The sequence below is a fragment of the Oncorhynchus mykiss genome, chromosome 2, assembly GCF_057628025.1.
Source record: "Oncorhynchus mykiss isolate SJ-2025 chromosome 2, ASM5762802v1, whole genome shotgun sequence".
Classification (NCBI taxonomy): domain Eukaryota; kingdom Metazoa; phylum Chordata; class Actinopteri; order Salmoniformes; family Salmonidae; genus Oncorhynchus; species Oncorhynchus mykiss.
In genome coordinates this window covers 58,233,141-58,245,481 of record NC_143023.1, presented here as the reverse complement: position 1 = coordinate 58,245,481, position 12,341 = coordinate 58,233,141, and the positions used below count along the sequence as shown (strand labels likewise).

The 12,341-nt window shown below is 44.5% G+C and overlaps 3 protein-coding genes across 8 annotated transcripts in view; 1 reads left to right on the top strand and 2 right to left on the bottom strand.

Annotated features, from left to right (window-relative positions):
- The window catches only part of LOC110492612 (cadherin EGF LAG seven-pass G-type receptor 1), an 83,268-nt gene extending 78,876 nt beyond the window's left edge, over positions 1 to 4,392 (top strand). Inside the window, exons 32-35 of the mRNA XM_036951766.2 lie at positions 57 to 200; positions 366 to 581; positions 830 to 1,169; positions 1,278 to 4,392. Of these exons, the coding sequence (XP_036807661.2) occupies positions 57 to 200; positions 366 to 581; positions 830 to 1,169; positions 1,278 to 1,302 (725 nt within the window). The 3' untranslated portion in view covers positions 1,303 to 4,392. The remainder of the gene's footprint in view (positions 1 to 56; positions 201 to 365; positions 582 to 829; positions 1,170 to 1,277) is intronic.
- Positions 4,393 to 4,520: 128 nt separating this feature from the next.
- On the bottom strand, positions 4,521 to 5,588 carry LOC110492604 (gamma-crystallin M2-like). The gene is made up of 3 exons (XM_021567035.3): positions 5,489 to 5,588; positions 5,047 to 5,286; positions 4,521 to 4,868 (listed from the first exon to the last, which is right to left on the bottom strand). The coding sequence occupies exons 1-3, from the start codon at positions 5,519 to 5,521 to the stop codon at positions 4,584 to 4,586; spliced, it is 558 nt and encodes a 185-aa protein (XP_021422710.2). The 5' UTR covers positions 5,522 to 5,588; the 3' UTR covers positions 4,521 to 4,583.
- Positions 5,589 to 6,029: 441 nt separating this feature from the next.
- LOC110492579 (protein tyrosine phosphatase receptor type J) overlaps positions 6,030 to 12,341 on the bottom strand; it is a 66,124-nt gene continuing 59,812 nt past the window's right edge. For all 6 annotated transcript variants that reach the window (XR_016487407.1, XR_016487410.1, XR_016487411.1 and 3 more), the window contains 5 exons: positions 10,921 to 11,055; positions 9,249 to 9,365; positions 8,598 to 8,758; positions 8,140 to 8,275; positions 6,030 to 7,940 (listed from right to left, as the gene is read on the bottom strand). Coding sequence is in view for 3 of the 6 variants with exons in the window: in XM_021566992.3 (XP_021422667.3) it covers positions 7,782 to 7,940; positions 8,140 to 8,275; positions 8,598 to 8,758; positions 9,249 to 9,365; positions 10,921 to 11,055 (708 nt within the window). In the remaining 3 variants the exon portion in view is untranslated. The remainder of the gene's footprint in view (positions 7,941 to 8,139; positions 8,276 to 8,597; positions 8,759 to 9,248; positions 9,366 to 10,920; positions 11,056 to 12,341) is intronic.

Sequence of the window (12,341 nt, the reverse complement as noted above, 5' to 3'; positions counted from 1 at the left end):
CCTACATTTCAGATGTCCGATCGTAAGTAATAGCTCGTGTGTTTCCGTGGTGACAGATTCGGACTCGGACAGCGAGCTCTCGGTGGATGAGCACAGTAGCTCCTACGCCTCGTCCCACTCCTCAGACAGTGATAATGACAGAGGGAGCCGCAAACATAGGTGGAACAACGAGAGACCGCCCCAGCACAGTACACCCAAAGGTAACGGGACTCAAGTTCAAACACACGCACGCACGCACGCACACACACACACACACACACACACACACACACACAAATGGATTTCAATAGAACTATATGACATAAAATCTCAGATTCATTTTTAGGCGAATCTCATATAAACAGTTTATTTTGATACTTTTGTAGTGGATACGGCGGCCAATCACATGAAACCTCACCGGCCAGTTGAGCCGCCGACAGTCAGTGAGAGCGAGGAGCCCTGCGGGTTGGAGACGCTGCGTATGGAGACCAAGGTCAACGTGAAGCTCCACCAGGACAGAAAAGGCAATGGGGAGTCACCCTCCCAGAACGGTAGCGCCCCTCCCAGCTCACCTGACAGCAACCAGACAGAGAAGAGAAGGGGTGAGAGAGAGAGAGACAGACTCCGATCTGACCATTCAGGCCCTTTATAATTGACCTTTTTCAAGAATGTTCCAAATCAAATGAATTGTGCGACTGAATCCCCATGTCAACGTTCTGTGTTATGTTTTGCTATCCAAATAAGTTGTGTGTGTGTGTGTGTGTGTGTGCCTCTGTGTGTGTTTACTTGCATGACTGACTGTGGTCTGTACACTCACCCTTTGTGTGCGCGTGTTTGCATCCTCTGTCAGGCATTCTGAAAAACAAGATCACTTACCCTCCCCCGCTGACTGACAAGAACATGAAGAATCGCCTGCGGGAGAAATTGAGCGACTACAACCCCCCCACCATCTCCCCCAGAACTACCCCAGTCCCTATCCCCCCATCTCCCGTCTCCCCCCGTCTTTGCGCTGTGACCGGGGGAAACCGGGTCCTCATCAAACCCCCACCTCGCCCACCCGTGCCTCCATGCCCTCCGTTGTCTCCACAGGACCTGCGCAACGGGTTTGTCATGACAACGACGAGGACGACAATGTCGCCATTGGTCAATGGTGTCAACGGGGTTCAATACGCCCAAGACTCAGACTCAGAGTGAGTGGTAACGAGATACTGGCAGCCATGTTGCATGTCTATCAGATATGTTGGATAATATGTCAATCACTTTCTGACTTTAAAAACTCTCTCTGTCTCTCTCAACAGTGGTAGCAACGAAACCTCAATCTGACCTGGATGGAATTCCAGGTAGACAACCAAGGAAGAAGGGCTACTGCGCTAATACCATATGTGGGATTCAAGGGTCACTATGACCCATTCCAGTAGGCCACAGGACCCCTAAACTCATATGAAGATCAGTTGCCTGCCCGCAGACAGTTGCCTGCCCAAGGGAAAAAGGGAAGAAAGTGTTGGACTAAATCCCATAGGACAGCGTGAAACTACATGTCCCAGCATGCAGCAGTGAGTTGGAAAAACAAAACGATGCACTTCACAGCACGGCCACCAAGTGGCACTGTCTGTAGTTATTCAGTGCAGGCGGCATCAGACAGCAGGTTGGGATTGAAGACTTTTCTATCACCAGATGTGCCACGATGTGACGCTGACCTCATGAATCAGTAAGACTAAGTGCCCAGTTGTGTTTGCCCACAGATGCAGAAACATAAAAAAAAACAAGTCAATGCCTTTGGTCTGTGTTATTATCTTGTAGATATTTTTTCTTCTTCTTCTTTGCTACTTGTTTATAGGACAGGAAGAACTCATTTGTACATTGTAAGTGCCATTATTGTAATATGATATTTTTGGAACATCGTGTGTAAGATATGACACTCAAGTTTTTTTTTACAGATGTTTTATGAATTTGCCACCTTTTAAGAAAGGTGCCCCCAGTTTGAAAATACTCTGCTGATTAATAATGTGATTTTTAAAGTATTCAAACACTCACATAGTAAGTGCAGCTGAACTAAAGCCATCTTAAAGTAGTAATTGTAACATAGGGAGGTGCGTTCATCTCTGCATTAGAGTGTAAGGTCTTGTCCATTCCAATGGTATCTAAAATCAAGTTCTGGTCGATGAATGACTTTGAATGAGAACAATGCACTGAAACCTTAATACTTGCATTACAAGCTCCAGTCAATATCAGAGTAATATGTAGAAATAAATTGCTACTCTAGAACGGTTAGTAGAAGCACTAAAGGTGTGCGCCTTCTGAGTGTTAACTTGGCATGTTGTGTCACTGCAACCCTTCTTTATATTCCCTATCGTTTTATCTTTCCATGTACGCATCTCCGGAGGTCCTCAAGCCGTAGAGCATTGTGAAAAGGTCAGCCAGTAGCATGTCTGTATTCTGATTTTCAACTCATTAGAATAGCAAGTTACAGTATTATTTCCAAGAGAACAGTAGTCCTTTTAAGTATCAACAGCGTGCCTTTCTCCCTGCCAGCGCAGAGCATAGTGTCTAAATGCAAGATAACCTCTACGGTCTACTGCAATGATACTTTCATCCCTCAGATCTCCTTCCGCTATTTCACGTTTTATACAGATGAGTCCGGTCTCTATAAATCTGTTCTCTTTCGAGTACTTGTTTTCCCGATGTATCACACGTGGGGATTCGCTGGAGGGGGATCCCGACGAAGAACCAATCACACAACGTCTGTCGGACACAGGTGTGAGCCCTCCTTCACAAGGCGCAACTCGCTGGCCACCGGTCAATCTGGTGTCTGAAGGATGCCGACGAGACGCCCGGTGTAAGAACGAGAAGAAGAAAGAGAGGGGAGAGGAAATGCGGAGAAGATGGCGGAAACTGAGGTTTTGTTTGAAACTGCTAGTGAGTCGGGAGAAGCTAATAGCACAGAAAGTGAGAATGAGTGGGTGACTGTGGCGAAGAAGATGAGAAGCAAGAGATGTAAAAGTTGTGTAAAATAGGAAATGCCTAGACTAGTTTTTAGTCCGATTTAGGGTTTTAGGTCACCGCTACTTGGGAAATCCATGTAACGTCTTGAGGAAAATCTGGAATGTGTGAGAGGAACGTGTGGCGTTGGTGAGAGTCACAGGGAGTGGTTGTATTTCGATTTTCTTTGTGTGCCCACGGAACGTGTTTTAAGACTAAAACAGATAGTGGATTTTTGGTAGCAGGGGGCCTACCAAGGGGGTTCTTTCTGCGGTGGAGCAAGAAATAAAGGCAGAGGATATTACCGACGACATCGATGGAGTGGTTGGTGCCCGTCGACTGACCTGTACGGTGGACGGAGAAAAGACATTCACTTCCTCCAGGCTACTGTTCTTTGATGAGGAGTCTCTCCCTTCTCATATAAAGTTAGGATTAATGAGATACCTTGTTGTGTCATAAATGTAAACGATTTGGTCATGTGTCAAGTGTGTGCCGAAGGGAAGAGTACCGTATGCCAGGTGAAGTGAAATGCGGCAACTGTGGAGGTGAACATGAGCCCCCGGATTCCTGGAATGCCCCGTTAGGGTGAGGGAGAATGAGGTGTCCAGAGTAAGGAGCGTCCAGCGTGTGCCTCAGCTCCTGTCAATCGTGTTTTTTTTTTTCCTGACTCCATTTCTGCCTCTGTTTTTCCCTGCCTCCCTTTGGATAGTGGAGGCTTTTATATTTACTGATAATAGCAAGTGGGTTTACAGCCCACTGAGGGCCCAGAGAGAGGTATTGGCTACCTCTTGGGAACTCTTCACAGACATCTCATTTTGTAGGAGATTTGCAATGCGACATGTCGGGCCGCCCCTCATATGTTAATGAGGTTTTACTGAATGGAATCGCTGCACCTTCGTTAGCGCATTCTATCCTCAGTGTCGGAGCCTCTGCGGGGTAATGCAGTTGGGATTACCCTGGGTTTTGGGAGAGCCTCTCTGAGATATGGGAGTTGGCAAAGATTCCCCACATGTGATACGTCAACATCAGTATTTGAAAGAGAACTTAAGGCTACTTTTGTAACCACGGGTTCTCTGATAATGAGTGAGACATATCACCGCATTTCTCTGCTCGCGAGGAATCGAGGCATGCTTGAGATTGACCAGAGGGCGGAGGCGAGTGGCGCCTTATAAGGAGGGAGGGCTCATCTCATTCGCCACTTGACCTGTCTGCCTCCTGTGATTAGTTCTTCATAGTGAACCGCCTTCAGCGAATCCCCATATGTGATACGTCTCACTCATATAATCAGAGAACCGGGGAAAACGAAAGTGAACTTTAAGATATTGTTTCACAGACACTGGAATCATTATTGTAATATGCATTTTTTTGTGTGTGTGAAAAGACACTGGAAATTAGACTTTAGGAACAATAAAATAAACCACATTTGGATTTTTGTATTATTGTTTAGTGTTTTATGTATTCCTTGGGTCAATAAGAATGGGTAGGTATATGACATATTTGCATGTTTTCAGTATGGCCTGTCAAGGGGTTTGGCTAAAGGGTAAAATAGATATATGCAAGAGTTTTTTTTTTTATATATACATTTTATTCAATGGCTTCTCTTCTTTACATTAGTAAAGCAATATCTAGTAACAGGACTCATTGATACGCCTCATGCTCATGGACCTCATGCCCATAGAGCCCATGCTCATCTGATTGAAGTTTCTGTACTCTCCAGGCCTCATGTACATCATCCTGCCTCTGTACTGGGGCTGCTCGTACATGAGCCAGTGGCCGTCCATCACGTTGCAGGACATGCAGTTGTTCATGCGGTACCGACCCATGATGTCGTCACAGTCGTCCATCATCTCGTGCATCTGACCTCCGAAGTTCTCCCTCTCGTAGATCCTCATCCTGTAAGATCCTCTGTGCTGTAACGTGACGAAACGACATGTTTTACTGAGAAATCTGCACAGCTCAGGAACTTCCCGACAAAAATGGGTAACGCAGCGTCGTAGATTGTAAACATATAGAGGGAATGGACACAGGTGTACGTTTCTCTGAAATCAACGGCATAAAATGCTACAAACGAAATGTTATTGGGTTTACCATGGGGATCATGCGGCAGGATCTGATGTCGTTCATTCCCATCATGCGCTGGTAGTCAGAGTACTCTCCCCTCTTCATGAACCACTGGTTTCCCATGTAGTTGGGGCGGTCGTAGACCATGAAGCAGCCGCTCTCAACCCTGCAGGACTGGCAGCGGCTCAGGTAGGAGGACATGTCAGGGCAGTCGCTCATGCACTCATAGGAACGACCCTGGAAGTTCCTGTCCTCGTAGAAGGTGATCTGAAAATAAGCAGGAATCCTTTTTATGAACCATTCAAATGTACAAAAAAAAAAGATTTGCTACGTTCTGGGCCCTGCCCAATCCCGCTAGTAATCAGGTTTCTGCAATTATGGTTGCCTTGTGCTCTGACACTAGAGTACAAGACAGCTCTTAGTCTAACAATCTAGGAAAATGTATATTTATATATGCACTAAAATATACTTTGCTGTTCATGTTCATGCCGGTGGAGGTCATTTTGTCTCTCTGTGCTGCTGCTGCTGCTGCTCTTGATGTGGAACTGATATCCTACCTGTTTAAAACCTTTCTTTTTATACCTGTGGCCACATTGTACTAACCCCTGACTCGGCAACATGGCCTAGAGGCCCCCAGAGCACTGAGGTTTGTCTAGGGACATGGCTCCATCAAAATAACTTTAAAAAGCTGTTTCTCTCTGAACAAAGTAACAATGACCCTTTGTGAAAGGCTCAACAATAAACAGTCCTCCCCTCGTCCCGTTTTCAGCCAACGATCATGAGGCATTTGCAAAATGATAACTTTCTAGTGCTTACCTCAAAGAATTCAACGCAGACTAACTACCGTGTTTGCCAAATGATACAGTTTGTTGCTCGTTTTCAATGAACCTTTAACTGAAGTATTTGACCCCAGTTAGTGTGGCCTAATTGAACAAAAGCTTGGGCCGTTGTCTCAGTCAACGCCATGGACATGGTGGGCATATGGTGGAACAGAGAAGCTGACACTTGTAGAGAGAAAAGAGTGCAACATCTTTAATCCCAGGATGGACAGACGGAAGGATACAAATAGAACCCCTCGACCTTTTCGTCCTCTGCATTGTACCAGCGAGCGTCACATAGTGTATCACACCGCAATTGTAACACAATTCCTACACCACTCCATAAAACGCCCTAAAACTCTGAGGAAGAGTATTTGCAGAGTCAGCCATGTGCATTGTGACACAAAGACAGTACAACAGTATCAGGAGAGTGGCTTTAATTTCAACCACAGCTGATTTATAAATCTATGACCTATATCCAGAAACATCCCTTATTCCCAAGCCATTTATAGATATTTGTGTCGTTTTGACCAGAAGAATCCACCAAGCATATCACTATCGGAAAAGCTAGGTAGAGCCACTACCATGTTGCTTTTACCAATCCAATTATTTCTGATCTAGGGAGTAGAGGTTGTTTCTGGACAGGGCCCATGAATTCATGTATATATATATAACCACATATTTCCGAAAAGTGCAAATTGCCTCATGGAAAACTGCCCCAATGACTGCAAACCTTCTCCTGCTCCTATGATAGAAACATCACCAGTAGACATTAAGCAAAGCATTACACGAGCCCCTTTCTATAGAACATACAGTAGGGGAGCATTTCATAATGCGTATCCCATGAGTCTTTGAGGGTGAGAGATGAGCTGAGTTTACAGACTGAAGTTTTGTGATTGATGATTTCGTATTGCACAAAGTGGGTTTCAACAGTCAGGAGGGCCACAGGCTCCCACAGCGGTTTCTCAATCACTTCTCATGATCACCTCAAGAATATGTAGACCAGCCTTAGACAGCTATAGGAGAATTTAAAAAGCGACAGTGTAAAAACGTAAATGCATCCAGTGCTTTACGCAGAACAGCGCTTAAAAACACAAAAGGTTCTCACGAAACTCCTCGTTTTAAACTCGTTGAGATATCCAAATTCTCTGGAGTGAAAGTGTAACATTTGACTTCACGTATATAATACTAAATCATATTTGTATAGGCCTATTGCCAGGAGTAGTTCTCTTCTCCTCCTCTAAAACAGTATATTGTGCTTGTCCAGACATTGTACATGAAGAAAAATATAATTGCACCACCTAGTGGAAACTCTTGGGAGAGCACGTCAAGGCTCAGAAGAGAGGAGAGTTTTTTTTTTTTTTAAATGGTTGTATAATTGTTATGTTGGGTGCTAATCCCTACCTAAAGATGGAGATATCTGGCAAACACAACATTGGGCCCATTTAACAATACACAGGATCTGCATTTAATTTGATATTAATATACATATATATATATATATTGTATTCATTTACATCTCACACAGTATAACCACACATCCTTTCACATATATTACCTGAGCAAGTATTCTTAACATATTGACAATACTACAACAATCACAATAAGAGAGCAAGCAGACATTCAAAGTATCAGCAATATAAAAATATGGAAATATAAGAATTACATCTCTAAAATATAATTGTACACATTCCATTGTTGGTCTTTGGATGAAAATTGTGCGTCTGTTCCTCTGAACAGTTACCTCCCTTGTTATTTTTCCTACTTCCACAACGTGTTTACCAAATAAATACTACAAAAAACTAGATCAATAAATACAGTGTGTCTATGAAAAAACGTTCCCTTTTCTAAGCTCGTCTCTACAGTCCTGTCTGGCTGATACTGGAGGAGGGGAGTGGAGGACGACTGGGGAGGAATAGAGAGAGGAACGAGAGGACCAGAGGCCTACGCGTGGTGGTAGCCATTCTTTGATGTATCCTTCCTGGGTTCTACGTTCTCGTAGATGGTGAGCGCAGCCGTGTTCTGGTAGATTAAATCCACGTTGGTTCCAGTTCTGGATCGGATGATGTCCATGGCACACTGGTTTAGAAACACATACTGCTCCTGTAAGACAATCACACAATGTACTACAATTAGGATGAAGCCAACTTGACCGTTCAGATGTCAATACATTTTCACCTAGTAACCCCATAAGCAGACGGAGCATAACTTCCACTTTTAACCACAGTGACGTATTGTACAGTAGGCCTGTATTAAACCCAGAAACATGCTGAAATGTAGACCGGTGTGGGCAGTGACTGACCTCTGTCTGCACCATGAGGGGCCGGTGCATGCGCAGGTCGTGGATGGTGCCGTACACGTCCACCATACTCTCCCTCTCTATCTGGAAGATCAGCCGGTCGATGGCTATGAAGGTGCCTGTCCGTCCCACACCCGCGCTGAGTGGAGAGAGAGAGAGAGAGAGAGAGAGGAGAGAGCGCAAGAGGGAGGAGAGAGAGAGAACGAGCAAGAGGGAGAGAGGAGAGAGCGCAAGAGGGAGGAGAGAGAGAACGAGAGAGAGAGGAGAGAGAGAGAGCAAGCGAAAGGGAGAGAGAGGAGAGAGAGAGGAGAGAGAGAGAGAAAGAGCGGAGAGAGAACTAATGTTAATTTACTTTTTAAACCAATAATGCTTCTTTAGGTTAACTAAGATAAACAGTGTGTGTGTGTGTGTGTGTGTGTGTGTGTGTGTGTGTGTGTGTGTGTGTGTGTGTGTGTGTGTACCTGCAGTGGACGACGGTGGGGGAGTGGCGTGAGTACTGGTCCATGTGTTCTCGGACCAGGTGTCTGAAGTTGATGAGCAGCTCGGTGGTCTCGGGGACGCCGTGGTCCGGCCAGGCTGTGAAGTGGAAGTGACGTACTGAGCGTGTCTCAACCGTCTTCACCTGTCAGCCAATCACAAACACAGGGACAATTACCGATAAGCACTAAGGAATGCATGACATGTAATGAATGACCCCTTCAAGGATCTGATTAACAGAGTAGTAGTTGAATCAGAAAACATCTGCTAAAATTCCTTTAAAAAATTTTTTTTTTAATGTAACTAGGCAAGTCAGTAAAGAAAAATTCTTATATACAATGACGATCTACACCGCCCAGACCTGGACGACGCTGGGCCAATTGTGCGCCGCCCTATGGGACTCGCAATTACGGCTGGATGTGATACAGCCTGGAAATCGAACCAGGGACTGTAGTGACACCTCTAGCACTGAGATGCAGTGCCTTAGACTGCTGCACCACTCGAGAATGAATGGAACGGAGTCGAACATTTTCATATGTTTGATACCGTTCCATTTATTCCATTCCAGCCATAACAAGGAGCCTGTCCTCCTATAGCTCTTCGCACCAGCCTCCTCTGTTATCCCAGCAACTTACATTTTTTACGTCAAAGTCCCTGATGGTCCAGTCTTCTAGGGGGATCTCAGAGGTGGTTGTCACGGTGATATTCTCAAAGTGCTTGGTCTCAGATGGATAGTATTCCTCACATTTGACCTTAGCGGAGAGAGGTGGGTGGGTGAGAGACAGGTGTGCTGTTATGAATTGTGGTAGCTTAGTGTGAGGACATGTGGGTCAGGACTTATTTCCATAGAGTTAGATAGAGGACTCATCTTTGTATCTGTGCCATTTAGGCGTCTGTGACAGCATGGGCAGTGCCATTGAGGCTATCCCCATGTTAAAGTAGTACATTTTCTTCTTTTTTTGTGTTTGAAAAAAGCGCAACACTAATATTGGTGATTTACCTCTTCCTGCGAGTCCTAAATCAAATTGTGTGTGTCATTAATTTATTGTGGTCACTAGATGATAGTGATATTGCTTAAAGCCATTTACTAACCAAAGGCAACCCAATTTTGAAGAAAACAACAATGCTCTCTGTTTTTTCATCTAGTTGTTCAGTACAGTTCCACACATATTTTTTTTTCGTACTGAAAGCAGCCCTTGATAATTGATGATTGCACAGGTGTGTGGGTTTGGCACTTAGTGAGAGTGAGGTGGACAGGTTAGCCTTTCGGACTGGTGGCCTGCCAGTGTTTGTTAGTGTAAATACTCTTGTTTTGGCATGCCTTTTGCCATTTCTGTGTAAATATTTTCATTTTGGTCACCGTCCTAGCTTGGGCTTGACGACTGGCGTCGAGACCGATCCGGCCCTGAATCGGGTAGTGTGCTGTTGTGTGTGTGTGTGTGTGTGTGTGTGTGTTAGAATTGTTTTTATTCAACCAGGAAATTCTCATCGAGACACCATACCTGTCCGAGAAGGCAACAGCAGTCAGTACAACATTACAAAGTATAAAACGTACAGTACAATCAACACAGCAACACATCATCAAGCCGATCTGAGCCCGATTTCCCAAAAGCATCTCAAGGCTCTGTTCATCATTAGAACCATAGGTTGTATATGAACACATGCAGTACCAATGTAGTTGTCTGCACATGTAAATCAAGGTCCAGCCCACCATTTGATACAAGGTGCAATGGTGGGTGAGCGACTTGGCATTTGTGACAAAGCGCAAAGTTGCGGGCTAGACTGAGTCCAGTCTCTGTAGCAACGAGGAGACTGCATGCATGTACACCATAATCAATTACTGAAAGAAACATGGCTTAAACAAGCTTCTGTCTTGCCTCAAACGGAAACAAGCCCTGTTGTAAAAAAAAATACATAATTCAGCTTAAGCTTCCTCACAAGATTATCCTTGTGAACTTTGTAGACAGCTTCTGGTCCCAATGTATTTGTAGGGTGACACCTTTTAAATGGAGGTGCCCCCAGACGTGAAAGGGCTAACCTTCTCTGACTGAGATCCGGCTACGGTGGAATTCCTACATTTCATTTTTGGTGCATTCAAGACTAGCTTGACACCATATAGAGAGGTCTGCAGTGACTCAAAGGCAGCCAGGAGCGCTTCAACAACCTCAACCAGAGAAGGAGCATTGGAGTAGATGACTATATATTCTGCATACAGACGCAGCATGGCTGGTTTTACATTCCCTTTCCAACACACTAAATGTGTGTGCATGTGCACGCGTTCGTGTGCGTGTGTGTGTGTGTACTCACTCGTCCCTGTTCGTTACAGCGTGTCAACATGACCAGAGTCTGGACGTTCTTCTCCCAGATCATCCTCCAGAACTCGTTGACAGTGCCGGGCAAAGGACCCTGGGCCGCAATAAACTCCTTCCTGGAGTTGTAACCCTGGCAGTGGGGACATATTGACCCAGAACGTAAGCATCTACAACAAGCACTATCGAACGTTCGTACATATTTTAATTCCGACTCTGTACATCCTGGTAATGTGAGACGGATGTGATATAAGAGATGAAATACTTCTATAACCTGAAAATAAAGACTTATATCTGAGTGTTAATATAAGTTACAGTGCCATGCAAAAGTATTCATCCACCTTGGCATTTTCCCTATTTTGTTGCATTACAACTTGTATTTTAAATGGATTTCTATTTGGATTTCATGTAATGGACAAACACAAAATAGGCCCAATTGGTGAAGTGAAAAGAAAAAAAAAAATAGTTATATATTAAATTTCTTTTTTTTAAATGGAAAAGTGGTGCGTGCGTATATATTCATCCCCTTTGCTATGAAGCCCCTCAATAAGATCTGATGCAACCAATTACCTTCAGAAGTCACATAATTAGTTAAATAAAGTCCATCTGTGTGCAATCTAAGTGTCTAATGATCTCAGTATATTTACACAAGTTCTGAACGGCCCCAGAGTCTGCAACACCACTAAGCAAGGGGCACCACCAAGCAAGCGGCACCATGAAGACCAAGGAGCTTTCCAAACAGGTCAGGGACAAAGTTAGGGAGAAGTACAGATCAGGGTTGGGTTATAAAAAATATCAGAAACTTTGAACATCCCACAGAGCACCATTAAATCCATTATTCAAAAATGTAAAGAATATGGCACCACAACATACCTGCCAAAAGAGGGCCGCCCACCAAAACTCATGGACCAGGCAAGGAGGGCATTAATCAGAGATGCAACAAAGAGACCAAAGATAACCCTGAAGGAGCTGCAAAGCTCCACAGCGGAGATTGGAGTATCTGTCCATAGGACCACTTTAAGCTGTACACTCCACAGAGTTGGGCTTTACGGAAGAGTGGCCAGAAAAAAAGTCATTGCTTAAAGAAAAAAATAAGCAAACACGTTTGGTGTTCACCAAAAAGCATGTGGGAGACTCCCCAAACATATGGAAGAAGGTACTCTGGTCAGATGAGACTAAAATTGAGCTTTTTGGCCATCAAGAAAAACGCTATGTCTGGTGCAAATCCAACACTGCTCATCACCCCGAGAACATCATCCCCACAGTGAAGCATGGTGGTGGCAGCATCATGATGTGGTGATGTTTTTCATCGGCAGGGACTGGGAAACTGATCCGAATTTAAGGAATGATGGATGGAGCTAAATACAGGGAAATTCTTGAAGCAAACCTGTTTCACTCTTCCTGGGATTTGAGACTGAG